Here is a 26,487-nt window from a genome sequence, read left to right as displayed (position 1 = left end):
CCAAGACCGGGGGAACAACAGCTCCAATTTATTTAGATTATAATGCAGCGAGGGAAGGCTTGTTTACGACAGAAGGAAAATATGCCTAAGTCAGTCGATCGCAGGCTCTGGCTGCCTCTAATTGAAAAGAGAGGCTTGTGCTCGGTGGAAATTGCCACCGTTGTTCCCAGAGTTTGTATTTCCCCACCACGCAGGGCACAGCCTCTCCTCGGAGCGGCGCGCACCAACAGCCAAGGCGCACGACAGGCGAGGGGGGACGACAGGCGAGCGGAGAACCGGCTGCCCTTGGCAGATGGGGTGCCCGGCGGAAGGAGAGTCACAACCAGGCCTCGCCGCGCTCGGTAGCTCCTCATTATCTGCATTACCTTCATTTTGAAGACGCACCTCACCTGCAGGGCTTCACTAACGCCCTGGCGGGCAGACTCCCGTGATCCCCGCTTCCCTGGCTGCCAAACTTCCAATGAGACGGGAAAGAACAACCCCAGACGGGTAAAACCGAACCCGGTTCGGTTCCAGGAGTCAACACGGAGCTTTCACGGGGAAACGTTTAAATCCCTTTGCTCCGAGCGCCCAAAGCCGAGGCAAGGCCGTGCCAACCTCCCCTCCACACCCGCGAACGGCACGTCCCCGGATCCCTCGCACGCGCGCGACCCTCGATGCGCCTCTGCTGGGAGGGCAGCAGGGCTGGAAAATAACCGAACAAAACAAAGAATAAATGGCAGCGAGGAACTTGGTGCGCTAAAGCTGCTGCTGCCACGTCTGTTCCCATGGGCCAATTGTTTAAAGACGCGGAGACTGAAAACGAAGACTGCAAAAACGCGGCGGGAGTCCGATGCGGCTACGCTCCAGCTGTGCAAAATGCCACAGCGGCGTTTGCCCGACCGCGGGCTTCGTGTGCTGCAGCTCCCCGGCTCCTCATTCCTGTGCGCAGCACAGCCTCGGTGCCGAAGGCACCAATTTTTCCTCTCACGCCCATCTAAAATACCTTCAAGGCCACAACTTTGGCTTTAGTAAGGCAGAATCGCGCCCGTCGCAGCGCTAAAGCAGCGTGCGAGCGTACAGACGCGCTCTGTAGGCTTCTCCTCCCTCTTGAGCTGAGCAGGGAATAGGAAACGGTCATCTACTTCCAAAGATGCCGATGTGTTCTTTTTTTATTTCTTCACAAACTTTGATCAAATTGTGCAAGTCCGGCAGCTTTTCAGTCCCACTGCGAGCTTCTTCTGGCCTGACGAGATGAAGGCGAGTTCGCGTGGTTTGCATACGCCACGCGCAGAGTCCCGCTTCCCAGCGCTTCCGAGGTGAGGGTAAAGTCCCCCGGGAAACGCGCAGAATCGCCCCGCGTCCTCACTGGGGCTCCCTGAACGTCAGGATGAGTTCCCGTTGCTCTTTACTAATCGCCTGGAAGGAAAAACAACCACCGCTGAACTCGGCAAAGTGCTTTTCTCCGCAGACGCCAGCGTTCAGGACGTAAAGCAGGCTGACGGGAAACACAGCGGGATGCAGGGAACGCAACGCACCGATCCCCCAGGCTCACCCGCGGGAACATCCCACCCAGCGCACAGGGAAAAACACCCGCGACCTCCCGCGGAAACGCCCCGGCCTCCCAGGCCCGTCTCAGCAATACTTGGCTCCTGGCGAGGCCGTCGATAAGTGGAGGGCTTAAATATAGCGCAGCCGTTTGCTCGTCAAGCCACAGAACAGCGTTTCTTTCCGGCTGATGCTGCAAGGAGAATGGGTTTTTATTTGTTGATTTTTTTATTTTTACCTGCCAGGCGTGTTTGCGAGCTTCTATCAGCTGCTGCAGCTCTGCAATCCTGTCCCTCCCCGCAAGCACGGACTCCGCTACCTTCCTGTTCTCTTCCTCCTTCTCCTTTAGGACTTTCCGCAGGTAGGACCTGTGCTTAAGGAGGTACGGCACCATCGCGCTGCGAACGTCCTCTTCCGGGATCCCGCTGGGACGCCTGGGAACAACTGGGAGGTGAAGCAACCAGAGAGCAACCGTCTGGCGCAGCAATTAGTCTCGCGCGCCTCAATTCGCTGCCGTAACGTATCGGCTCGCCGGCTCCAGCACCGACTCCGGCACTGGATGCTTGAGGACAGCTAGAACGTGCGTGGCGAACGGCCACCCCGCCGCGTAAGCCCCCTCACGTGAAGGAACGGGAGGAATCCTTCCCAAAACTCTGCCGTTCGTTGAGGCCTGGGGGCAGGCAGGCTGTAATGAACTTCCCCAAAGACAGAAACAAGAAATGGCGACGATGCTTTTGATTAAAAGACCCAGGCTGCCTTCAGGGCGAACAAAAGGCGGCGCGTACAACCCCCAGTGCCCGCTGAGTCCCTGAGCGAGGCATCCCAGCAAGAAGCGTCGATGGGGGCTCTGCTATCAGAACAGCGGCTGTGGCTAAAACATGCCATCAGCCTTGCGAATTATTCAGAACTGAGTTTCCCTCCCCTCTGGTCTCAGCGGCGCTAACCTCCTCCTTGCACGGAGGAAGCACAGACACGTGACCCAGAGAAGCACAGATAAACCTGATTTTTGGATGTTTTAGACGCGACGACGTTGCTGTTAAGGTACGCGAGGCTTAAAAAATTCCCTTGCAGCACAAGGCCTACAGGGGACATCTCCGTGACCAAAACATCACACGGGCACTGGCTTTCGCCCTTGCAGGAACACGCGCCCCCACACACGCGCTCCCCAGCCTGCCTCCCGCAGAGCTATCCGTACCACGCAGGCTCTTCCTGGTCCTTTGCCTCCTCCACGATCTTATCCAGCGAATTGAAGAGCACCTCCAGATTCCCTTCATCCTTTACCTCCTGGATCTCCTCCTGCGAAGGAAGGACACCGCCGGGATTCAGCAGGACCCAAATTGAACGGACACGGGCTCGTGAGCCCTCGCTTTTCCCTGGATGAAGGCTACATCCTGGGAATCACCAGGTATTGAGTCCCCATCCCTGGGGTATTTAAAAGCCGGGTAGATGTGGCGCTTAGGGCCACGGTTTAGTGGTGGGCTTGGCAGTGCTGGGTTAACGGCTGGACTTGATATTAAGGGTCTTTTCCAATCTAAATGGTTCTGTGATTCTACAGCTCTTTCTGGGGAATCCCAGAATGGTTGGGGTTGGAAGGGACCTTAAAGATCATCTGGTTCCAGCCCCCTGCCACGGGCAGGGACAGCTTCCACCGGACCGGGCTGCTCCAAGCCCCATCCAGCCTGGCCTTGAGTATTTCCAGGGATGGGGCGCACACAGCTTCTCTGGGCGGCCTGCTCCAGTGCCTCAGCACCCTCAGAGTGAAGAATTTCCTCCTTTGATCTAATCTAAATCGCCCCTCTTTCAGTTTAAAGCCATTCCCCCCTATCCTATCACTGCGTGCCCTCGTCAAAAGCCCCTCTCCAGCTTTCCTGCAGGCCCCTTCAGGCACTAAAGGCTGCCCTAAGGTCTCCCCGGAGCCTTCTCTTCCCCAGGCTGGACAACCCCGAGCCTGCCCTCCCGGGAGAGGTGCTCCAGCCCCCTGACCGTCTTCGTGGCCTCCTCTGGAATCGCTCCAACAGTTCCACGTCCTTCTTATGTTGGGAAGAGAAGACAAAGAGGTCTGGAAGAACCGCTGGGGAGCAGCCTGAACTTTCTGGTTTTGCCGTTCAAGGAACGTATTTGCTACCCTTAATACCGACGCGTTCAGCGCTTTTACACCGAGGGCTCGAAGCCTCTGAGGGCGCGCGCACCCCCGAGCCCCTGCGGGCCCGCTTCCCCTGTCACCTTGATGGACGTCTGCAGCTGGGATATAAACTGATCGTAAATGCTCCTGGTCATCTCGGGCTGTAGTTTGTAGAAGCAGCGGTAGCAGTTCGCAAACCTCTGGTAACTGCAAAACCGGAGGGGCAGGGAGTCACTGACAGGGCCGGGGCCTCCTGGCGGCAGCGCCCGCCCTGGCGAGTCCCCGCTCCCGCCTCACCTCCCGGCTGCCACCAGCTTCTCCAGGAAGGTGTCCACCACGGTGGTGAAGACCTGGGCGCGGCCCGGTGCCGCCGGTACGGGTGAGCCGCCACCGCCGCCCGCCGCCGCCGCCTCCTCCTCAGGGCCGCTCCGCGCCGCCGCCATCTCCGGTCGCTCAACGGCTCCGCCGCCGCCGCCCATTGGCTGCCGCCACCGCCAAGCGCCGCTACCATTGGTTGGTTGCGCGGGGGAGGCCCGCCCATGCGGACTGCGCATGCGGGGGAGGGCGCGCCCACCCTTCCCTGAGGGGGCGTGGCCTCGGCCGCCGGGGGGGCGTGGCCTCGGCCGCCTCACCCCCAGGACGGGGTGAATAAAAAATAAAATAAAACAAAACAGTAATAAAAATCACAGGGGGCTGAAATGCTTCACCTGGCGCCTCAGGAGCAGGGAGCCAGGCCCAGGGACAGAGCGATAAAGACAACAAACCTCGGGAGATCCCCGTGGAAAGCCTCACCCCAGCCCGTTCTCCATCATTTAATGAAATAAAACCATCAAACCTGAAGAATCCAAAGGGGAAAGAATAACCCGAGCTCAGCACAGAGAGGGAAAACGCATCATTCCCCTCGTCAAAACACTGCCTGTAAGAGCTAACCAGGAAAAAAAACCCCACCCTAATCCCTGGTTTCAGGTACTACAGCTGCTTTAGCTGGTGTTTTTTTCTGCCTTGTTCAGCTTTGTGCGCAGTCACCGTCGTCGTTTTTCCAGGCAGTCTCCGCTGGCCAGGTCTCTCCTGGTGCTCCTCGGAAGGCAAAGCCTTAAACCCAAGAAAGCTGCCTTGCGAAGCGACAGAGACGGGCGGGCTCCCCCGGCAGGCGCGCTCGCCGAGCCCGCCACGCTTTTAAACTCAGGTGTCAACTTGAAGCTCTCTGAAGTTTATTAGCTGTCAAGAACTTGCCTGGTTAAGAGAGGAACATATCAAGCTTGAGAGCATCTCCCTTGTGCTGCCTGCCACTTCCGCGCCACACACCGAGCATTACCCTGCTGCTCATCAGCAGAGGCTGGTTATCGTTTCTTTTAATATTGGCGTTACGACCGCCCCTGCGTGAGAACGGGGCTACCGTACGCTCGGGATACTGCCTTGCCATCTCGTGATGCTGCTGTTCCATTTTTTAGAGCAGAATCCGCTCTTAGAGAAAGAGCCGATCGGCCGGCGTCTTTTAAACAAGAAAAAGGCGACGGAAGAGCAGCTTGCCGAACACGCTGCTTGAACAGCTCTGCCGGTGGCTCAGGCGTCCACCGGCTTATTTAGTGCTGCAGGAAACCACGGTGGGATTAAAAGGCCTTTGATGACTCATCTGCAACCCCACTAAGGAATTATCTTATAAAATTATCTTATAACCAAGTTCTGCCCTTAAACAGACATCTCCAACTTCAGCAGCGTCTGCCTGTACTTATTCCACCTCCAGCAGAAGCTGCGGCACAGCTGCATGGGCTGAACTGCAGAGGCTGGGATGAAAGCAAGAGCCAGGCTTAGCAAATCCCGGGTGAAAAGACAGGCGAGAGCCCGGCAGCGGCCGCAGTTTGGCAGGATCAACGCTACCACCACAAATTCCTTGTTACGGCAGCGAGATGAACAGAGGGAGCGATAGGTCTGTTATCCGGAGGTGTATCTCCAACCTCTCAGACGTACGGCTTAACCGGGATGAGCGCCGCCCGTGGGCTGGCAGCACGAGAGGCGAATCTCAAATACCGAGACCAGCAGAGCGAAGTCAAACAAACCCTTCATTCCTCCTCCCCAAAGAGCAGCCTCTTGCTTCGCCACTCGATTGCAAGTTTTCATCTGGTAAAAAACACAGACCATAGCTTAAGATTTTGATCCAGCAAGAGCGTGCAAAGAATCGTCCTTGCCCTTCCCAAACAGGATAAGCAGGATTTAAACTTAAAAGTATTAACGAACCATTACTTCTTATTCAATATGAACATGCCGATCGGGTTTGAACTGGATCAAAAGCCAGTACAAGCTTTTTTTTTTTTTTTCCCTTCCCCACCTCACATCCAGTCGTAGCTGAAGTCACATTCGGGTCTCATTGGGGCTGCTGGCAGCGCAGCAATCTGACACTTCCAAACTCGGCGTTTGTTTGTGCTTAAACTAAAGGCGGGAAGCGGCAGCAGCCACCCTGAACATGCAGTACGGACACTCACATTGAACAAGGCCACAGAACAACCACTCAGTCCCCCAGCAATCAGAATAAGCTTCCCTAAAATAAAATAAAAAAATTAAATAACAACAGGTTAAAAACATAGGTTAGGTGTCAAAGTTGCCATCGGCTAACTACAAACAGCCAACTCAACTCCTAACTTGCCTATCAGCCAGCTTGCTGTTTGAAGGATGAGAGATAGGAAACATTTTCCAAGAACATACAAAAAAGGTATGTACAGATCTATTCGAAACGCAGTAGGTAAGGTCTTAAGTGGTTCCAGGTTACTCTCGTCTCACATCTTCTAGAAATAAACGTGGGCGATTGGAGAAATTTCCTTGTCTATTCTGTTCTTCCAGCGTCCCACAGTACAACTGCAATCAGCACCAAACCCACCAGAGGGCTCTGCTGCAGTCTGTTAGACTCCCCTCCTCGGAAGTTTGGCAAAGATTAAAATAATTTAAAGAATAAACTGGCTTTTCACTTCAGCCAGTAAGTCTTTAATTTAAAAAAAGGGAATTAAGAATTTGCCGGGATGCGTTCACGCACCTGGCTGCTCTTGAATGAACCGTCACAGGCAAACGGCATTGCCAAAGGTCACGTTTTGATGGTTTTAAGCAGGAACAGCAGCAGAGCATTGTATTACAATCAAACCTAAAGAGGTGACTTGCAGTTGCTCTTGCTTCTGCCTTGTACTGTGAAACCAGTGAGAGACAAAGGAGAAAGCAGCGGCCTCTCCTCCCAAGCTTTCAACCGTGACAGTCCGAATTCAGAGGGTTCAAAAGAAGGTTTCTCTTCCACCAGCTGCCTCTACCAGTGTCTCGAATCCACCAGCTCCGGGCGGAGGCTCAGCTTCTTCAGAGTTTCATACCCCACCACGATGACGATGGTGGAAGGAGTGGCCGAGATGATGCGGGCAGAGAGGCCTTTAGTCAGGCCCCAGGGACCTTCCTCGGCCATGAGCTGTCTGAAGGTGAGGATGATGGAGCTCTTGCCTTCCACCTGCAAAGCGAGAACAAATATTCACAGAGCTGCCAGGCTTCCTGCTGAGCTGCTCTGGGGTTCTGCTCCAACTGCAGACTCTAGAGACTGCAGATTAGTCAGTCCAACAACCTTAATCTAGTTTCTAGAATTCTCTGAGGGGTAAAAAAAAAGGCAAGAAGTCCTAAAGAGGCAGCAGTAAGTGGGATTCTTAGACCTGTCTCCTCCTTCCTCCCATCTAGAAGGGGCTGGATCAACACAACAGCTCGAGTCTGACTAAAACCGGCACTGCCAGAAGCACCTCTCCTCTTCTGAAGGATGCCACATCTGCTGGGGAACCTCATTTGCGCAGTCCAGGCAGGCGAAGCCAGCCTCGCTACCTGAGCCGCCTCCTATTAACGCCGAGGGCAAATTAAGCAGCGTGATATCTAGGACAAAACAACCTACGATCGGAGAGAGAAGGGGAGCCTTTACCTGAAGCCACAGAGATCAAAGAGCTGAGACCGAACCCCACCCCTGCGTCACGCTGCTGGTGCAGACAGACGTGCCAAGCAGGCTGAGCTCTTACCTGAACCCGAGCCCTGATGACGTCCATGGGGTTGGTGAGCGTGGAAGCTGTTGCAGCCGCGAGTGGCCCCGATATGGCTTGCAGGAGGAGATGGGGACAGTCTTTAGGAGTCAAGCTAGAAAGCTGTTCTGGGAACAGGAGAGAGAGAGTAAAGTTTCAGACGAGCGGCTGCTCATCAGCTCCTTAACTCCACCTGCTAATTTAGACTGATCAGCAGTGGGCAGAACCCCTGCTTTACAACCTGTCACCTCCTCCCACAGCATGTCTAAGTGGTGCTTTCTACATCAACCAGAAAGTTAGCAAAGCGCAGGGAGCAAGCCCGTAAACACCCCAGCGGCTCAGTGCTCCATCACGCAGCCTCTGAGCAGCTCCAACACAGGCTCTCAGACCTGCTGAGCAAACAAAGAATAAGCTTGTACGGCCCCAAAACAGAGCACAGAAACGTTCACCCCCCTTTAAAAGGCGAGGGGAAACCTTCAGATGAGGCTATCAGAAGCTGTCTGCAGAGATTCACACAGATCCAGAAAGCTCTCACAACCAGCAGGTATACCAGGTATCTACGCGGTATCCCGCTGTGGGATCTCTAAGGAGAAAAGCGCTCCGTACTGCTCATCCCAGGGATTTCCTCATTCTGCTCCTACCACCTGGCAAACGGGATTTGTATCTCCCACACTTTTATCGGTTAAAGTGGTAGGGAAGACAGTCCAGAAGTCCCGGTTTCTTTGGATGACGCGGTGGTTAGGTCTATCTGGCAAGAGGGAAGGAAGCTGCTCTGTTTGCGACCCAGAGCACTGATCTGAATCGCTGCCAGCAGCGTACTTTGAGCCCCGAGGAAGGTTCAACGGCCCCTGCTGCTGCCAGCCGAGAGCAGCACACTATCCAGGGACAGAGGCCTAGAGAAAGCAGCCAAAGTAGAGACGCATTGACGGCTGGGGCTTACGCTCAGCATCGTCTTTGATTTCCACTGCAGAAGACTAGAAAAGAGAGCAAACATCTGAAAGAGGCAAGCTCCGTTCTCTCCATATCAACTTGCTTATTCTTACACGTCCGCTTTTAAACCTTTTTGGCATGAAAGTCTCACAATTGATACAGTGGATTTTGGTATTAAAAACTGTTGACATGGAGAGTGAAGGGAGCGCTCCCAAAAAGTCCAGACTGGACCAACAGCCCAAGCTGCTGTTGCCATTTAAATGCAGCACTGATGCGTAACCAATGCTCCCCGTTGTTACCAGAACGTGCCCACTCTTGAAAAGCAAACTAGACATTTGAGACACCTGTACTGTTAAAAACAGGTGATTTCCAAGATATACTTTAAGCCTAGTACAGTGAAATCTAAGCCTCTCATTACCATCGCTTTTAGGCGGATTGCTATTAGGTAAATATTAGTCTAAAAACCACACACAAAGCTGCATGACAGAAATTTAAAGGATTGGCGGGGCGTGGGGGGAAATAAATCTTAGCTGGCCAATATCTTCAGTGTTTGGGAACACCCTGAGGATTTCCAGAGCTAAGCTAGGGAGAGAGAACGTACTGTTATGTGTAGTTTTATATCACAAGGCTTGGAGTCAGTTTTAAAGGTACAGAAACCGAAGCATGATCTTAAGACGCAAAACCACAGAAGACCCTGCCTTTGTCTCTGCCTGTTTTTTGGTTTTGTTATGAGATTTGTGGCTGTAGAAGTCTTTTTGCCATATCGGGTCCATGTGAACCGAAAGACGAATTTACACAGTGGCTTCAAATCTCTGTCCGATGCCAGACAACAGCCTGCCTCACTTCCGTGCAGAAAGTAAGCATTTTTGGGGATTAGCGGAAGAGAAAGTTAAAGTTGATGCATCAAGTCCTTCTTGCCTCGTTTTAAGTCCTCTAGCACTCAGACCCTTATTCTTTAGCTCTGCATTTAAAACAATGCTGCTCTGTTAAACTTCCACCCACATCCGCAGAATTCCTTTAAATTGGATGCAGCTATTTGTTTCAAGACAGGTTCTGCTCCCACCCCAAATCAAAGAGAGAAAGCAAATCACGCTGGATCCACAGTTTCAGGGTTGATCTGAGGGGCTTCTAGGTCTCCTGGGAGAAGATATAGTCAAAGTCTCCTTTCACTTACCGGCATAGAAGTGGTAGAAGGGCCACCAGACTGCACTGTTGGGAATATAGGTGAGGAGCGAGGCCACGTAGCCCCTGTAGAAGCCTCTAAAGCCATCGGCCTTGAAAATCTGTACAATGATGTCCTTGGTTTGGCCAAAGACCAACATCCGCTTGCCATCTTGGTTCTGCACCTTAAATCTGCCCATGCTTTCCCCCTTCCTCTGCATCATGAGATGTTGGGAGATCACATCGATGGGTACCGTGATGCTCTGGGCCACCAGGGAGGCTGAGCCGCCGGCCACCAGAGACTTCACGGCATTGTTGTTGTTGTACCGTGACACGTACTTTCGAGTGAGCTCATATGTTGTCACGTAGCACTGTCCAGAGATCAGGGTGAAAGTGTTGACCAAAAAGCCACGGTAGAGCCCAACTGTCCCTTCTGTCCGCAGGATTTTCACAAAAGCATCAAAAGTCCCGTTGTATAGGCTCTTCCCCTTCTGAACCTGCAACCGTGTCCGGATGAGCGTGAAAGGGTAAACGCTCACCCGGATCATCATAGTCATGCAAATCCCAAACACATAGAATTTCCTTTTGTCCAGGTGCTCCCACTCGATGATGGGGATGTTGCGTTTGTCCTCCATGACTCTTTGGAGTGGCGGAGGAGAGTTGCTACGCCCCGGATCTACCTCAAAAGTACAGAGCAGATCCAGGCTCAGCCCTCCTGTCTTGCTCGACTAGATTGGAAGTGCTGGCATCTGAAATGAGAGACACTTTCAGTAGGTGATGAAGCACCTAAGCTGGCTAAAGCAGCCTACGTCACCTAGCTCTGCCGATTCTCCTCAGGTACAGAGAGCCCTTGCGTAAAGCATTCTGCTGGCAGAGCGGTGGGACTGTGACCTCAGGAAGCGGGGCCGCTATCACATGGTTGACGGCGGCACCTTCTGATGTCACCGTAGCTATTTGTTAAATTCTAACAGCGGTCTGCGCACACGGCAGCTCTCACTACGGTCCAGACTACCCTGCTGCAAAGCAAAGCTTGCCAGACTTTGCAAAGCGGTATGAGATCCACAGGGGAAGAGCACAGCTCCAACAGCAAGCGCTACCTTTTAACGAACACGCAGGAATAGGGATTGTCAACCAAAGCAGCTTCTCCCCAGTCATTCCGGGCTTGCGATGCTCCTAGATGTCAGGATGTCACTTTTCAGTTCCAGGCTCTGTATAAAGAAGGAAGTGACAAGTGTCTGTTTGTGTTCCCAGATTCCCTGCACAAATTAGACATGTTTTTCTGGGCATTTCCATTTTGACCTTCCCAAAGCTGGAGGGTGACGCAAGTCAGGGAAGGGGGAAGAGAAGGTCGTGAAAAGAGGAGCTACAATGGGAGAACAAGGCAAATGCAAACAGGCGCGTAGAGTCTCCACGTTGATGACCAAGACCCTGGAAAGAAAGGGTTAAAAATCACAGCCCAGGGATCTCTCAGTTGAACAGTGCCTAACTGCGCTTTCCAGCGAAGGCGAGCAAAGTTCATCCTCACTTCCAATCCTGCGTCATCGCTTCTGGTATGATAACACTCACAAACCTGCCGTCCTGCCAATTTTGGCAGCATTCAGAGCATCGGGAACTGAGGGATGAGGAGGGGAGGTCCTGGTTCAGCCTCCTCCGGCAGGCAGACCCTTCCCGCGCCTGGCTCCTGCCCCGATGCACTACGGCTGCATCTGATCCCATCGGCAGCGACCCTTCCCAAGCCCAGCTCCTGCCCCGATGCACTACGGCTGCGTCTCATCCCGTCGGCAGCGACCCTTCCCAAGCCCAGCTCCTGCCCCGATGCACTACGGCTGCATCTGATCCCGTCGGCAGCGACCCTTCCCGCGCCTGGCTCCTGCCCCGATGCACTACGGCTGCATCTCATCCCGCCGGCAGCGACCCTTCCCAAGCCCAGCTCCTGCCCCGATGCACTACGGCTGCATCTCATCCCGCCGGCAGCGACCCTTCCCGCGCCTGGCTCCTGCCCCGATGCACTACGGCTGCGTCTCATCCCGCCGGCAGCGACCCTTCCCAAGCCCAGCTCCTGCCCCGATGCACTACGGCTGCATCTCATCCCGCCGGCAGCGACCCTTCCCAAGCCCAGCTCCTGCCCCGATGCACTACGGCTGCATCTCATCCCGCCGGCAGCGACCCTTCCCAAGCCCGGCTCCTGCCCCGATGCACTACGGCTGCATCTCATCCCGCCGGCAGCGACCCTTCCCAAGCCCGGCTCCTGCCCCGATGCACTACGGCTGCGTCTCATCCCGCCGGCAGTGACCCTTCCCAAGCCCAGCTCCTGCCCCGATGCACTACGGCTGCATCTCATCCCGCCGGCAGCGACCCTTCCCAAGCCCGGCTCCTGCCCCGATGCACTACGGCTGCGTCTCATCCCACCGGCAGCGACCCTTCCCAAGCCCAGCTCCTGCCCCGATGCACTACGGCTGCATCTCATCCCGCCGGCAGCGACCCTTCCCAAGCCCAGCTCCTGCCCCGATGCACTACGGCTGCATCTGATCCCGTTGGCAGCCACGTTCCCGCAGTCACCAACAACTCCTTCCCCAGGACAAGACTCTCTATATTTCCACCCGTCTCCCTCTTGGCTGTAATTTGCTCTGACGCGGTGCACGATTAACCAAGCTTGGAATCGGCTAACCTCCTTGCGGGGCCAGGCAGATACAAGCAAAAAGAGAAGAGCATCTCAAAGAATCAACCCAACATGAAACTGGTTATTTCACTGACCACAAGGACTTTCTTTCCGTATCAAAAAGCCTACAGGTCTTCAGGAATAACAGACTGATAAATTACCAGAAAGAGCTCGACTGCAGCTGCGTCACAGCTTATATTCCAGGCTCCGGCAAACGGGCATTTGGAGTCTGTGCACAGGCACAAGCTGAACTGCTGGAGAGCAGAGCAATACCAAGTAGCTCCACTTGCAAACGCAGAAAGTGGAACAAGCATGCCAAAACCAGAGATCCGAAAACAGATTCGCTTTGAATCTAGCCTGAGTGAGAACGCCAATTTAACATGAGACGCAGTCAACACCATACACCAATTTGGGGGCCATTTTACGTTATCGGTGTAATGCAGAAAGGCCATAGCATAAACATCTCCAAATTGCTGGATTCCTGAAGAGAGCTCAAACAACCGAGAGCCATTTGGTTAGAAATGCAATTACAAAACAACTGGCAATAATTTACCTCTGGCACAGAGAAGAAATTACGATTATGAAATTGGGGGTGGTGGGGTGCTATTAACAGACCATTTCATTGCCTATCTGCCAACAAAATATTTGCTTAACATCAGCAAACAGCGTTAAAGGCTGCCAGGGCTCCTGCTGATGGACAGCGAAGTTAAAAATACCCAAGGGCATCCGGGTCCAACAGGGAGGGTGGGGGAACCCTATTTTACCTAGTACAAAGAAAACTACGCTTTGTTGTTACAGTCAATTGACTTGACAGATAACGCGTAACAAATGCCACGGCTTGTCTAAACAAAAGTTGTATCGCTTTAATTATCGTTACAATATTACCGGTTCGCTAATACAGGCATAATCAGACAGCATAAAGCTTTCTACACAGGAATTACCTGCACACAGCGCCTATGAAAACATCATTTTTTGCTTGTTAGGAGTCCCACTAGCTTAATATTTTATCAAAAAATAAAACAGAGTCTAGCCAATAAAATTTTCTGGTGAAGCCTGAGGCTTTAGTCCATACTCCAAATTCCTCTGCCATCCAAAAACCGAACCATATGCAACAGAGCTCCCCAGGTGAAAGGTAAGGTGTACCTGCTAAGGAAAATCCTCATCGCTGCAATAAGGAAAACAAATAAATAATAATAATTTTAAAAGTATCCTTGATTTTTATTTAGTTTTATGTGCTACAGTGCTTTTCGAATTCCGGACATAACCCCCTTGAGGAAATAACTGTACTTTCTTTGGACTCTTACGAATAACTACGTGCATTCAGGATCTTACTTAGAAAGACAACGTCACTTTAATCCCAGGGCCCGCAAGCAGTCAACGCCGCAAGTTCCTCCCGCGGGGAGGTGAGGAGGGAAGGCATCCTGGCATCGCCAGGGATGCTTCGGTTTGACCACCGTGGCCACAATTCTGGCTCTGCCAGGACAGGAGTTTTGCTCGGAGCATTCATTCTTCCAGAAATTAAATCTAGGGCCGTGCTCAGAGCAGTGATCCTGTCGCATCCAGTTTCAGTAACTCTTTGACGATCTTTCAAGTGATTTTGGGGAGATCGATAGAAAAGTAATTGCTAAACCTCAAAAGAACTGACCTGCCCTCCAAAATGAAATACAAGTACACCAGGTTCCCTCCCAGGTCACGGAGCCGTTCTGTACTTCAACACTTAAACAGTTGCCGTGCCACAACTACACTTCAATAGATCTATACAGATGGTGACTTCTCACCATGAATAGAAAGGCATTTCTTGAATTTCTGCCTGGAAATTAAAGCAGGAGATTACCAAGCTGACCGCACCTGCTTCTGCTCTCTCGCTGGTTTGCAGTATGACCTACAGGATACAGCTTCAGCCTTCTAAACACAGACTGCAACTTAGCATGACCGCCCCCCTCCAATTTCTCTCCTTTTTAATGCAGCCCCACCAATCCGTTCCCCAAACCGCTTTTGCTGCAGCTGTATCTAAATATGATTCTTTGGCAAATAAAGACAGGCCCTTTGTGTACCCCCGGCCAAGGATGTCTCCTGCTCAGCATACTAATGCCTGAGCACGACGGCCTGGGAACCATCCAGAAGCAGGCAGCGAGGCTGCCCTTCCAAGCCCCAACCGCTATACGCGGTTGCCTGTGGAGATCCTCTCAAGTGAGAAAGCACGAGATCAAACAAATCCGCTACGAGTCTCTCAAATTTGAAGCCTTTTATCTGTGCCACGTTACGCCGAACCTGGTCTAAGCAGGCAGCTCCGTTATCAAAGTCTTTACCGTTGCACTCCTTAAGTTTACCCCAGGGTGGAAGTGGACATAAAATCAGCCTCACTGAAGATCTGCAGTCCCTCTGCGAGCAGCTGTCTCTCTGTAAACGATGAGGCAGAGAGAGTCTAAGGGCAGCACTCCCCAACACACCCACAGCCTCGCGCTGCCTCCCCTCCACCTCCTGCACCCAGGGAGCCAGGGGCAGGAGGTGGGCAGCTGGCGCAGCAAACCACCCTCCTACCTTATAGATAAAGCCATCAGCGCTTGTGTTCCGCCAGACAAAAAATAAATAAATAAATAAATAAAATGCGACGTGCTTTAAAGGCAGCGAACATGTGCAAAGTTTGGCACGGGCCCCGCTCAAGGTCACTGAGCGGAGCAGCAGCGCTGCAGACAAGGAGCCTTTCCCAGCGCCCTGCTTTCACGTCGCGGCCGTGTCCCCCTCTCGGTTTTGCCTCCTGCAGCCCCGGAGGCGCCGGGCACCTCCATCCCCTTCCCCTGGGCTCCTCAATGGCGCAGCGCCCTCCTCCTCAGCCAAGCGGCTCTTGCTCCAAACCGCCCCCTCCGGCCTCACCCCTCACCCCGGTTTCCCCGCAGGCCCCGGGGCAGGCCCCGCCAGCCGCCCCCCGCCCCCGCCTGCTCCCCATCACCCACCCGCCCCGGGCCCCCCAACCCCGACCAGCAGCTGCCCCCCGCCCCCGCCTCCACCACCGGCCCCGAGCCGGGCCACCACCACCACCACCACCGCCGCCGCCGCCGCTCGCCCAGGCCAGGCCTCCCCCTCCCGCCCCACAACCGAGCCCCCGTTCCCGCCCCACAGCCCCCTGCCCCGCGGCCCAGACCCGGCCTCCGCCGCCCCCTTACCTCAGGCCGGCGGGTGGGAGGCCCCCGTCCCGCCCCGCCCCGCCGCCGGCCGGTCCCGCCACCCCATGGCCGCTGCCCCCCCCTCCGCCTCAGCGGCCGCCGGCCCGGAAGCGAACGGCGGCAGCGGCAGCGCGTCGGGGGCCTCGCGCGCAGCCCGAGCAATCAGCGCCCGAGCACCGGCGCCATCTTAGGGAAGGGCTGACGCCGTTCCGGAAGAGACCCTACGCACTTCCGGCCGCAGTAAAGAGGGCGGCCGTCTGCTGCGCCCCGGGGAGACGGGCGGGGACGCGAGTGCGCATGCGCGCAACAGGCCTGCGCCCTCGCCTTAAAGAGACCGCGCCGAATTACGGCTCTTAAAGGGCCAGCGGCCTTTAACGACTGGGTGGGATTCTTGTGTTTCCCGGGAAGAATTCACGTGCTGGCTGCTGGAAGGGCAGAGGGCACGGCGGGGTGGGGAAAACAGCAGGGATGCGTCGAAAGTAAGGGAGTGATGGGCGGGGATATGAGGGCCATTTCCCCCAGCTCCTCGCCCTGCGTTGTACACGCACACCTTGCACACCCCCACGTGGCACGTGCACGCACGTGCCACACCCACGCTGCCCGTGCACGCGTCCGTCGCGCCCTTGCACGCTCCCGCGTTGCATCCGAACGCGCGTTCCCCGCCCGCACGTGTCGCACGCCCCGCCGCGTTGCACAGATGTGCACACGCGCCGCACACCTCTCAAAGCCCCTCGGCCTTCCCGGGAGGGCAGCCGCTCCTTGGGCCCAGCAGCGCAACGCAGCAGCTTTTCCTTTTTTTTTTAATAAAAAAAATCGAACGTACAAAGAGCAGGGAAATTTACAGCTGGTTCGTTTTAAAAAAAAGAAGGCTCAGCATCATCAAAACAGCAGCAGGGGCCAACCCCGGGGGGCAGCTGGTGAGAAGCGGGGGGCTCCACCACGGCGGCTGTCCGGGGGTTGGGGCGATGCGGGGTCCCCCCAGCACCCAGGGCGGTGGGGAGCGGGGGAGGTCCGGCAGCGCAGGGTGGGTGCGCGGGGGGGTCGGCCCACAGAGCCCCCGCGGGCTCGGCTTTCCCCATTTTGGGGCTTTTATGGATCCCAGGGATTTTTTCCTGGGGTGACACCAGTGTCAGCATCCACCAGCTCCGCCCGTCCCCACCCCTCGTCCTTGCCCCACGGCCACGTCCTGCCCTCGGCCCCATGTCCTTGCCCCACGTGGGGCCACATCCCTCCTCCGTGCCCACGTCCTTTCCCTGTCCCCGTGTCCTTCCCTCGCCCCCCACGCTCCCCTCGTCCCATCCCATCCCCTTGCTGCCTCCCCCGCTGCTCCCAGGGGCCCATCCCACCCCGCTGCCCCTCGCCACTACCCCAAAATATTACCTTATGTTAAAACATGTCTTAAATTAAAAAAAACAAAACAAAACAAAACCCCAAAAAACTTCACATCCATATCCCCGCCCCCCTCCTTCCCCACGGTCTCCCCGACCCTGTGGCGGTGTCACGCCGTGTCCCCCGCCGAGACGCGGAGCCTGTTGTTATCAGCATCGATGTCCCCATCAAGCTGGAGGCAGCAAGCGCGGGAGTCTTCCTCCTCCTCCTCCTCCTCGGTGGGGACGACGGGTGCCGGGGGCTCTTCAGTCCCCCCATTGAGGGGTACCTTCTCCCGGCGCTGGGATGGGGGGCTGTGGGGTGCGCTGCACCCCCGTACCTTGCTCCTGGCTTTGAGCTGGTCGCAGTAGGTGAGGAGGGCCAGGCAGGCGGCAGCGGCCAGCGCCACGGCCAGCAGCACGGTGACGGTGACAAACTGGGGCCAGTAAGACCGGGGAGTGCTGGGGGTTGAGGACCCCCAGGCCAACCCCTCCTCAGCCAGCCTGTCCGACTCGGGGTCTGCCCCGCTGGGGTCCCGGAGCTGGTAATGAGCCACGGTCCAGGTGTAGCCGTTCTCGGTGGCCTGGCACTTGTAGGTGCCAGCAGTCCCCGGTTGCATGATGACCACCAGCGTGTGGTCAGGCAGCAGCGCCGTGTCCCTCCGGCCTCCCGGGCCGCCGGGCTGCTGCCAGCTGTAGGTGGCCAGGGCGGAGCGGCGGGGGCACGCCAGGCGGACCACGGCATTAAGTGGGGGGCTGAACCCTGCGGGGTGCAGAGAGGGAGAGCAGGGTGATGCAGTGCACCCCATGTCCCCCATCCCACCCTCCAGTCCCCATCCCGCAGCACCCCCACCCTGTCCCGCCATGCCCCCATACTCAACTCTCTGCGGGAGGATCCTCCTGTGCCCCCCAGGCTCGGGGCATGGCCACGCTCCTCCCGCGGTGGCACACAGCGGCTGGGCTCCCTTCCTTGATGTCCTGCAGCCACACGCTCCTGCGGCCGGGAGAGTGGCATCAGCATCCCGGTCCCCTCCGCATCCCCCTTCCCATCCTCATCCCGCTGCCTCTCCGGCTCACATGTCCTCGTCGGCTGCGGCGGCGCGGGTGGGCTGGCAGGAGCCCTTGAGGCTGTGCCAGGCACAGTACGGGTCCCGTGCCAGCACGCACTCGGCGCAGCTCCGGTGCAGGCTGCAGTTGGCCAACGGGACTTGGAGGATGCCACCGGAGTAGCCCACGTAGAGGATGCCCTGGGGAGGGAGAGGCGCAGGGCTGAGCCTCTCCCCTGCCCTCCCGTGCCAGGCTTGAGGTGGGCCGTCGGGTCACCCCCATCCCCTACCTTCCCCGGGGCCAGCAGTAGGGTCTTCACCGGCTCCGGCGTCCTGAGGAGCTGGATGCTCTCCACGATGTGGGGACCCTCGGGCAGCTCCACCGCTTTGTGCAGGAAGCCCTCCTCTGCGGGGGCACAGGGGACATCACCGGTGTTTTGGGGGGTCAAGGGAAGGGAAGGAGGGGTGACCAGGCGCCCTGTCTGTACCCCCACAGAAACGCACCCGTGGCCAGGAACATGACGCGGTAGGTGGCCCCCAAGACGCCACGAGTCTCGTCCACCGCGATGCGTGTGTACGTGACGTCTGTCTTCACCAGCAGCGGCCGCCCCTGGATGGGTGACACCTTCCCGTCCATTAGGAAATGGTCCTTCATGAAGGTGAGGGCTTTGTCAGAGGAGGGACCCATGTAGCACTGCAGGGAGAGAGGAGTCAGTGCTGGCGTGGGGAAACTGAGGCACAGAGGGGGACGGACACGTGCCACCAGGCTGCCCCGTGCCAGCATCAATTGGGTGCAAAGGGACCCCTCCCTTTTCCATCCCACTTGCAACACCGCCACCGTCTCACCCCAGTGCGAGCACACGGGGCAAACTGGGACAGACAAACCCCTCCCCATGGGGACCAGCATCGTCCCCCGGGAGGGTCTCATCCCCCGGGTGGGCAGCACTCACGCTGCCGGGGCGGGGACTCATGTCGGGGCCGCTGTAGACCGTCCAGCGAGAGCTCTCCTTGTTCAGCTCCTTGTACTTGCCCTCGAAGACCTTTTCCAGAGCCTCCTGGCTATAGGCACAGACGGCTGCGCTGCCCGCCCTGCCCGCCTGCCTGCAGGGACAGCAAGGTGAGTATGGGGAGGACGCGGGTCCCCAGTGCTCCCGCAGCACCCCTGGGTGCTGGGACTCACCACTGCGAGGTGAAGACGGCATAGAAATCGGCACTGCCATTGCGGCGGGGCAGGGCGAAGGCGTGACGGATGACGTTGAAGGGGAAGTGGCCGGGTTGCGAGCACAGCAGCTGGGCCTTCAGGAATGTCGTCCACTTCTTCTGCAGCACCTTGTCCCCTCCGACATCGGTCTGCGAGAGCCGGGAGGATGCTCAGCCTCGGGGCGACAGGAGCTGGGTGCCCCCATCGTGCCCTGTCATCCCACCTTGCAGACACGGGCCACCCGTGGCACCAGGAGCCGCTCGAAGAAATCAAATTCATCGGCCGTCTCCTCGAAGAAGAAGTAGACTTTGTCATCTCCAGGGATGTTGAAGGAGGCCACGAAGGAGACGTCGGCTGTGGGGCACAGCCAGGGCAGGGGGGTGAGGAGCTGGAAGCGGGGGGGCTGCGGCAGGCACCCCCGGCACGGGGAGGGTGAGGGGGGCCCTCCCAAGGACCCTGCTCACCCGAAAGCCAGCGGAGGAAGGCGTCCGTCTTCAGCAGGGTCCGGCTGCCCAGCGAGCGGGAGATGATGGGCTCATTGCCCTGGAAGTTGTTCATGGTGCCGGCGTAGAGCTCGCCGTCTGCTCGGGGAGGGGGTGGGGGTGAGCCGCGGCGGGGCCCCATCCCTGCCGTCACCCTCCGCTCCATCCCAGGGATGGGTGCCCACCCATGGGGGCCACTGGCCGTGTACTCACCCACCAGCACGGCTGTGTAGGTGTGCTGGGGGTCAAAGGGGCACTGGCCCTTCCCGTCCAGGAAAGGTTGTCCTCTGCCGCTGGACACCAGTGTGAAGTTCTCCAGGTGCTGTGGGAAAGGGCAGAAAAATCAGCTGACGGAGTTAAAACAAACCCCAAATCTGCAAGAAATGGCTGTCGACTCCTTCTGGCCTGAGGGGAAGCTGGGGTGCTCACCACGTGCTCAGCAAATGGGGAAACTGAGGCAGGACAGGCTGCCTGGGGTCACCTGAGGGAACTGGGACCCAAAATTGGGGGTTTACCACCTGCGTCTGACCTGGGGGGTGAAAAGCTGCTGGCAGCCCCGGTTAGAAACACCATGGGCCCCTGTAGTGCACGAAACGCGAAGATGCGCCTCGGCGGCGGGGGGCACCCAGCGCCCCACATCCCAGAGGAATTCCCGGGATGCGATGAGCTCAAATCCCCCCATCCCGCTGGGGCTCCCGGGCCGATATTTTTGTGGCTCCTTGTGGCAATGCCACAACGTGTCCGGAGACCCCCCCCTCGTCCCGTCCTTGGCGGGGGGGGACACTCACGATGTAGGCGCACGCGGGGCTGAAGGCGTAGGTCCCGCAGACGTAGAGGTGGGTCTCGTTCAGGGCCACAAGGACCCGGATGAAGTTGAAGCACTCGGTCTGCGGCGGGGAAAGAGCAGAGGCGGGGGCTGAGCACCCCTGCAGCTCTGTGGGTCCCCCCCCGAGCCCCCCGGGGTGCTGTCTCACCTCCTGGCTCTTCTTCTTAAAAGCACACTCGGAGGTTTTCTCGGCCGTGGGTCCCCACGTTATCTGCGGAGGGAATAGAGACGGTCCACAGCTGCTGAGCCAGGCCACGACCGCCCAGCCTGAGCGGGGAAACTGAGGCACAGCAGTGGGCAGTCCCCAAAAGCGGCTGCTCCTCACCGAGGCTTTGGCACGGATGCTGCCCGGGGTGCCGACGGTGAGGGCCAGCACCCGGTCACGCGCTCCCACGTACAGCTCCTCTTCGCTTTCGTGCAGGAGGAAGATGTCGTAGTGGGAGACGTTGTCCTGGCTGAAATGGGTCAGGGTCCGTCGGGGGTCCCCTGGCAGGAGGAAAGGGGGATGACGGGGGCCAAGGGACACACACCCGCGTCCCAGCGCTACAACCAGCGCCGAGCCCAGGCGGATGCGGCAGCAGCTGCCGTTGATGCTTTTCTCACCTCTCGCATAGGAAATGGGGTGCGTTGCTTCCCCCACAGCCCCGCCATCGCTGGCCCCACTTCCCCCTCCACGTCCCCACCTCCACCCCCGTCCCCTCTGGGTCCCGCTGCAAGAGCTGGACGTCCCCACGCTGCCAAACCCCGCGCATCCCTTGCCCTCTGCCGCTGCTTTGTTGTTCTGTAAGAAACGGAGTGCGTCTTTCCCTGCTGGGCTGCAAGCAATGCCCGTGATGCTTGGGGACCACGGCCACGGGGCGATGCTCCGTTTGGGGGATGCGCCGCCCCAAGGTGCCAGCCTGGAGGGGGGGGAATTACAAGACCCCCGGTGCCCTGGAGCACAGCCCCCCTTTCTTGTTTGCCCCCGCCAGCCACCGAAACAGGGAAAAAAAGGAGCTTTTGCAATTGTCGCCACAGCTACATGGGGAAGGGGAAGTGGCAGCACAGGCAGGGGCGCTGGGAGGGCACAGCCCTGCCGGGGGGGTACAGACCTCTCCTGCCTGCCCGAACGCTGCCATCCCACAGCACCGCCAAACCCCTTTCTTTGCCACCTGCCATTTGGCTGGACACGCAGGCAGGACGCGGTGCCCTGTCTCACCAAGGAGGCAGCTTTTTCCTCCATCCAGGGCGGCCCAGGGAGCAGGTGGGTGCCAAAATCTCTCTACTAGAGCTGGCACCCTAGGGTGCACCCAGCTCCCAACGGTGTTTGGGTGCCAACCAGCTTCATTACATCTGCCCCCGCAGCAGCCACGTAGCCCTTTGCATCGCCCTGCTGCCACCAGCACCGGTCCCCAGCCCCGTCGCCGCCATCCCACTGCCCCAACCCCGCGCAGGGCTAACGAGAGGGGTAACGAGGCAGGGAGGCTGTGATGGAGAGCAGCCCACGGGTCCCTGAGGCTGGATGCTCAACCCTGGGGACGGATGCTCTCCCAAGCCGTTGTTGTCCCCCCCGCAACCCAGCTTGTCGCCATCCCCTCCCCAGCCCTTTTGCTCTCTCGGTGCCGTACTCACCGCTGGGGAAGGCGACGCGGGGCAGGGGCTCGGCGCAAAGTATGGCGGCTGGCATCACCACACCACAGAGCAGGCGGAGGGCAGCTGAGGGCATGGCGGGGGGCGGCAGGGATGCACCCCTCGAAGGTCCCAGCACCATCCCTGCGGGAAGGGCGAGGGTTAGGGCCCGCGCTGTCCGGGCTCTGTGCCACTGAGCGGAAATGAGAGGGGGAAGCCAGCACCCGGCGCAGGGGGGCCGTGGGGCCCCGGTGCCTCAAGCCGCACATGGCCCCGGAATGTGGGCGAGAGCTTCCCGCTGCCACCCTGGCACAGGCAGAGTCGTCCCCATGCCCTGCTGGGCGCTCTGCACCGGGACCCCCTTGGCACAAAGGTGCCCAGATGCTCCTGCCTTTGCCCCCGCAGAGCCCCACAGTGCCCATCCCCATCAGGGATTCCTCTGTGAGCCTCCATCAGCGGCCTGAAGGGTCCACAAAATTTGGGGGGGGGACGGGACACCCTCTCTTGCAGCTCTTTTTGCAGCTCTTGCTGGAAGCAGTGGTGAAAGAGCAACGTCTCAACGACCGTGTGGTCCCCGGCACCCCTTGTAGGCAGCCACCGTGTCCCCAGCAAACGGCATTACCTCTCCGGCGGGCGAGGACAGAGCTGGCTCACCTCCGCCCCTGGAGCATCGGCACCCGGCGAGCGCCTGGCCGCAGGGGGCTGCGGCCAGAAGACCCTCGCGGGCCCATGCCCGGCGCCTGGCCAAGGTCCAGCCGCGCTGCCAGGCTCCCAGCCCCGCTCGTGGCAGGGCTCGCTGCAGCCCAGCCCAGCCCAGCGTGGCCCCGCTGGGGACTGCGGGAACCAGAAAGTCCTGCTGGAAGAGGACGAGCCTCAGCAGGTTGGGGCAGCGGGCGCCTGCTCCCGCCTCGCCTGCGTTACCTCCCCGCAGGGAGGGCAGCGAAGCCTGGCGGAGGGAGCCGGGATGGGAGCCGGGATGGGAGCCGGGGTGCTCTGCTCCTCCAACTGGGGTGCCCAGAGGGAAATGGAGAACCCAGATGCCTGGGTTCCTTTCCTGGCTTTGGGGAAATCTTTGGGATGAGAGCAAAGCAACATCATTTCGCCTGCTGACTGTGAGGATCCACAGCGGGCCTGAGCATCGCACCCACAAACAGCCCCATGGGGCCAAGCATCGCCCCCACAAACAGCCTGGAGCAGCCAGGCTCCCTGCAGGCTCCATCTTCCACCCCAGGCTGCTCTGGGATGGCTGTGGGTGAGAAACCCAACGAAGCCAAAGCCCTGAGGTCCCCCCAACACCATAGCCACATCTGAGGTACCCCGATATCCCACTCCAGACAAGGCTGAGGAGCATCCTGCCCTGTCGGGGCCTCCTTACCTGCCTCCCCCAGTGCCACCATCTGCCCGCCGGGACACCAAACCCAGGGTGGGCAGCGCTGTCCCCGTCACCTTGCTTGGCCAGGACAGAAAGCTCCTTGTAAGCACAGAAACTAGGTTACTCTGCCCCGGATTTCCCACTTGGCGAAGGGTTGGCTGAGAAACGGGGCCGCACGGAGGCTTGGACCGGCCGCATTGTTCTGCCCTGGGACGGAGCCACCGGGGCCGGCCGAGGGGGAGGAGGGATGGGAAAGGGAGCGGAGGCTCCTCGGTGAGGCTGAAGGCTCAGGGGGACCATGGTGGGGCTGGGGAAAGCCCCTGGGGAGTGTTCCCCCAGTGCGAGCCAGCTCTGATACAGGGTGTGAAGCGAGAGCAGCCTCAAGGCTGCTCCAGCGGCATGGGGAGCCGAAGCTCCGTCACAGCCCTGTCCCTCCTCCTTCCTGGGTCCCCTGGCTGCAGTGGCCTGGGGACATTTTGGGGGGGACATCACAGCCTCCCTGCGTAGGATTTGGCACGCGGACACGAGTGTCACCAAGGGCCTCTCAGCTTTGGGGTGGTTTCGTTTTCCCTGGTGCTTTCGGGTTCACCACGGCCATGGCTCCGCGGGAGCTGGTCCCCTGTCCCACCCACCCTCCAGATTCCCCCCAAGCCGGGGAATATTACGCTGCCAATAAACACAGATCCTCCTCACAAAGAGCGGTTTAACCTGCCACGGGACAGAGCCAGCCCCCGTGCTCAGCAAGGTGCGAGACGATGGCGCAGGGCAGACGTGAAGCTGGTGGCCACACGGGCACTGATCTCCTGGGGGCCGAGATTTTCCCCGTGCCTCAGTTTCCCGAGTCGCTGGGAACTGGGGTCCCCCAGCAGCAGGGAAGAGTGTGGTCCTTCTCCACTGGTCTCAGACTGGGGGAGGCTCCTTCGATCCCCCCCAGACCCGGAGCAAGAGGGGGTGTGGGGGAGTTGGAAAGCAAGGAGGGGTCGGGGGGATGCAGTAAGGATATGGGAGGAATCTGGGGGGCGCAGGGGGAGATAGGGGAGGGATTCGAGAGGTGGGGAATGCAAAGGGCAGGATGCAAAGGGTGGGGACAGACGTGGGGTGGTGCAGGAAAGAGATAGGAGGATGCACGGGAAGGGGTTGGGGGGGTAGAGGGGATGTGGAGGGATGCGAAGGAGATACGGGAGGAAGAAAGGGGCTACGGAGGGGTGCAAAGGCGAGGACGGGGGTGGGGACGCGGGGAAGCTCTGCCTGGGGTTGGGACCTCGGCCCCTTTGTCGCTGCCTGGCAGCCCCAGCGCTGCCCGGGGGTCCCCAAAGCCCGTCCCCGCTAGGGCGGCTGCCCCCAGCCCCGGCCCTGCCTCCCGCCCCCCGGGGGGGCACCCCCGGCCCGGCCCCAGCCCCGGCCCGGCCCCAGCCCCGGCCCGGCCCCGCTGCGGCGGTACCGACCTGTGGCAGCCCCCGCAGCCCGGCGGCGGCGGGGGCCCGGCGGGACCGGCATCCCTGCGGGGCCGGCGGCTCCCGCTCCCGTCGCCATGGCTACGGCTTACCTCGGCCGGCCTCCCCCCGCCCGGACACACGGACACGCTCGACAGACGGACAGACGGCTGGGCTCAGGCATAGGCACGGGTGGGCGCGCGGCGGCGTGCACACCGGCCCTGACACGCACAGCCCTGCACACACGTGGGTGAACGTGCACACACCCGCGGCTGGGGACAGACAGACAGACAGACAGAGGCACAGACACCCCCGTGCACCCAACGGCGCACCCACGTGTATCCCGGCCAACACCTCTCTTGACACGTTCCTGTGCCCCCGTAACTGCATCGTGTCCCTTCACCCCACCTCTGCATCCCTGCACCCCATCCCTGCACCCCCATATCCACACCGCATCCCTGCATCCCCAAATCTGCACTGCATCCCTGCACCCCATCCCTGCACCCCCATATCCACACTGCATCCCCAAACCTGCACCCCATCCCTGCACCCCATCCCTGCACCCCCGTAACCACACCGCATCCCTGCATCCCCAAATCTGCACTGCATCCCTGCACCCCATCCCTGCACCCCCGTAACCACACTGCATCCCTGCATCCCTGCATCCCCAAACCTTGACTGAATCCCTGCACCCCATCCCTGCACCCCATCCCTGCACCCCCATATCCACACCGCATCCCTGCATCCCCAAATCTGCACTGCATCCCTGCACCTGCATCCCTGCACCCCCGTAACCACACTGCATCCCCAAATCTGCACTGCATCCCTGCACCCCATCCCTGCACCCCCGTAACCACACTGCATCCCCAAACCTGCACCCCATCCCTGCACCCCATCCCTGCACCCCCGTAACCACACTGCATCCCTGCATCCCCAAATCTGCACTGCATCCCTGCACCCCATCCCTGCACCCCCATATCCACACTGCATCCCTGCATCCCCAAATCTGCACTGCATCCCTGCAGCTGCATCCCTGCACCCCCATCTCTGCCCCACCATATCCACACCGCACCCCTATCCCTGCACCCCATCCCTGCTCCCCCGTAACCACACTGCATCCCTGCATCCCTGCATCCCCAAACCTTGACTGAATCCCTGCACCCCATCCCTGCACCCCATCCCTGCACCCCCATATCCACACCGCATCCCTGCATCCCCAAATCTGCACTGCATCCCTGCACCTGCATCCCTGCACCCCCATATCCACACTGCATCCCCAAATCTGCACTGCATCCCTGCACCCCCGTAACCACACTGCATCCCCAAATCTGCACCCCATCCCTGCACCCCATCCCTGCACCCCCGTAACCACACTGCATCCCCAAACCTGCACCCCATCCCTGCACCCCATCCCTGCACCCCCGTAACCACACTGCATCCCTGCATCCCCAAATCTGCACTGCATCCCTGCACCCCATCCCTGCACCCCCATATCCACACTGCATCCCTGCATCCCCAAATCTGCACTGCATCCCTGCAGCTGCATCCCTGCACCCCCATCTCT

General features: G+C 58.8%; 3 protein-coding genes across 16 annotated transcripts; all 3 read right to left on the bottom strand.

Annotated features, from left to right (window-relative positions):
• Positions 1-6: 6 nt before the first annotated feature.
• PMF1 (polyamine modulated factor 1) lies at positions 7-4,684 on the bottom strand. Of its 3 annotated transcripts, XM_087772120.1 has the most exons (6): positions 3,947-4,684; positions 3,751-3,856; positions 2,723-2,823; positions 1,847-1,961; positions 1,518-1,720; positions 7-1,398 (listed from the first exon to the last, which is right to left on the bottom strand). In XM_087772120.1, exons 1-6 carry the CDS (start codon positions 4,201-4,203, stop codon positions 1,365-1,367), a joined length of 816 nt encoding a protein of 271 aa, XP_087628246.1. In that variant the 5' UTR covers positions 4,204-4,684; the 3' UTR covers positions 7-1,364. The 3 variants fall into 3 exon arrangements, with proteins under 3 accessions (XP_087628246.1, XP_087628247.1, XP_087628249.1); XM_087772121.1 differs by lacking the exon at positions 1,518-1,720 and having other exon boundaries at positions 1,766-1,961; XM_087772123.1 differs by lacking the exons at positions 7-1,398; positions 1,518-1,720 and having other exon boundaries at positions 1,847-2,222.
• A 1,012-nt stretch (positions 4,685-5,696) lies between these two features.
• Positions 5,697-15,793, bottom strand: SLC25A44 (solute carrier family 25 member 44). 10 transcript variants are annotated; one of them, XR_015707825.1, is made up of 6 exons: positions 14,734-15,257; positions 10,863-10,973; positions 9,779-10,514; positions 7,675-7,802; positions 5,976-7,127; positions 5,697-5,767 (listed from the first exon to the last, which is right to left on the bottom strand). XR_015707825.1 is itself a non-coding variant. In XM_087772115.1 (6 exons), exons 4-6 carry the CDS (start codon positions 10,398-10,400, stop codon positions 6,936-6,938), a joined length of 942 nt encoding a protein of 313 aa, XP_087628241.1. In that variant the 5' UTR covers positions 10,401-10,514; positions 10,863-10,973; positions 14,696-14,824; positions 15,589-15,793; the 3' UTR covers positions 5,697-6,935. The 10 variants fall into 10 exon arrangements, 7 of the variants coding, with proteins under 7 accessions (XP_087628241.1, XP_087628236.1, XP_087628242.1 ...); XR_015707826.1 differs by having other exon boundaries at positions 5,697-6,185; positions 6,291-7,127; XR_015707827.1 differs by having other exon boundaries at positions 5,697-6,185; positions 6,675-7,127.
• A 627-nt stretch (positions 15,794-16,420) lies between these two features.
• On the bottom strand, positions 16,421-25,298 carry SEMA4A (semaphorin 4A). Of its 3 annotated transcripts, none has more exons than XM_087772069.1 (15): positions 24,936-25,298; positions 22,122-22,262; positions 20,836-20,996; positions 20,659-20,721; positions 20,473-20,571; positions 19,898-20,006; positions 19,667-19,783; positions 19,426-19,556; positions 19,182-19,351; positions 18,952-19,102; positions 18,506-18,695; positions 18,292-18,407; positions 18,033-18,202; positions 17,837-17,949; positions 16,421-17,718 (listed from the first exon to the last, which is right to left on the bottom strand). In XM_087772069.1, the coding sequence occupies exons 1-15, from the start codon at positions 25,021-25,023 to the stop codon at positions 17,087-17,089; spliced, it is 2,451 nt and encodes an 816-aa protein (XP_087628195.1). In that variant the 5' UTR covers positions 25,024-25,298; the 3' UTR covers positions 16,421-17,086. The 3 variants fall into 3 exon arrangements, with proteins under 3 accessions (XP_087628195.1, XP_087628197.1, XP_087628196.1); XM_087772071.1 differs by having other exon boundaries at positions 25,037-25,298; XM_087772070.1 differs by lacking the exon at positions 24,936-25,298 and adding an exon at positions 23,494-23,585.
• Positions 25,299-26,487: the final 1,189 nt, after the last annotated feature.

The sequence above is a fragment of the Nipponia nippon genome, unplaced genomic scaffold, assembly GCF_047370975.1.
Source record: "Nipponia nippon isolate SJK-2023a ecotype South Korea unplaced genomic scaffold, ASM4737097v1 scaffold_36, whole genome shotgun sequence".
NCBI lineage: Eukaryota > Metazoa > Chordata > Aves > Pelecaniformes > Threskiornithidae > Nipponia > Nipponia nippon.
This window is presented reverse-complemented; position numbering and strand designations above follow the sequence as displayed.

Bases quoted from the DNA above. Each gene is read 5' to 3' on its own strand.
- PMF1 (XM_087772120.1), bottom strand. From the start codon at position 4,203: ATGCGCAGTCCGCATGGGCGGGCCTCCCCCGCGCAACCAACCAATGGT. The intron at 2,824-3,750 runs GTGACAGGGGAA...CTTCCTTCGCAG, and splicing joins AGCTGCAGACGTCCATCAAG to GAGGAGATCCAGGAGGTAAA. The intron at 1,721-1,846 runs GTAGCGGAGTCC...TTCTCCTTGCAG, and splicing joins AGGAGGAAGAGAACAGGAAG to CATCAGCCGGAAAGAAACGC.
- SLC25A44 (XM_087772115.1), bottom strand. From the start codon at position 10,400: ATGGAGGACAAACGCAACATCCCCATCATCGAGTGGGAGCACCTGGAC. The intron at 7,803-9,778 runs GTAAGTGAAAGG...TCCTGTTCCCAG, and splicing joins CTTCTACCACTTCTATGCCG to AACAGCTTTCTAGCTTGACT. The intron at 7,128-7,674 runs GTAAGAGCTCAG...CTCGCTTTGCAG, and splicing joins TCATCAGGGCTCGGGTTCAG to GTGGAAGGCAAGAGCTCCAT.
- SEMA4A (XM_087772069.1), bottom strand. From the start codon at position 25,023: ATGGCGACGGGAGCGGGAGCCGCCGGCCCCGCAGGGATGCCGGTCCCG. The intron at 20,722-20,835 runs GTGAGGAGCAGC...TTCCCTCCGCAG, and splicing joins GCATCCGTGCCAAAGCCTCG to ATAACGTGGGGACCCACGGC. The intron at 17,719-17,836 runs GTTGAGTATGGG...TGCACCCCGCAG, and splicing joins GGAGGATCCTCCCGCAGAGA to GGTTCAGCCCCCCACTTAAT.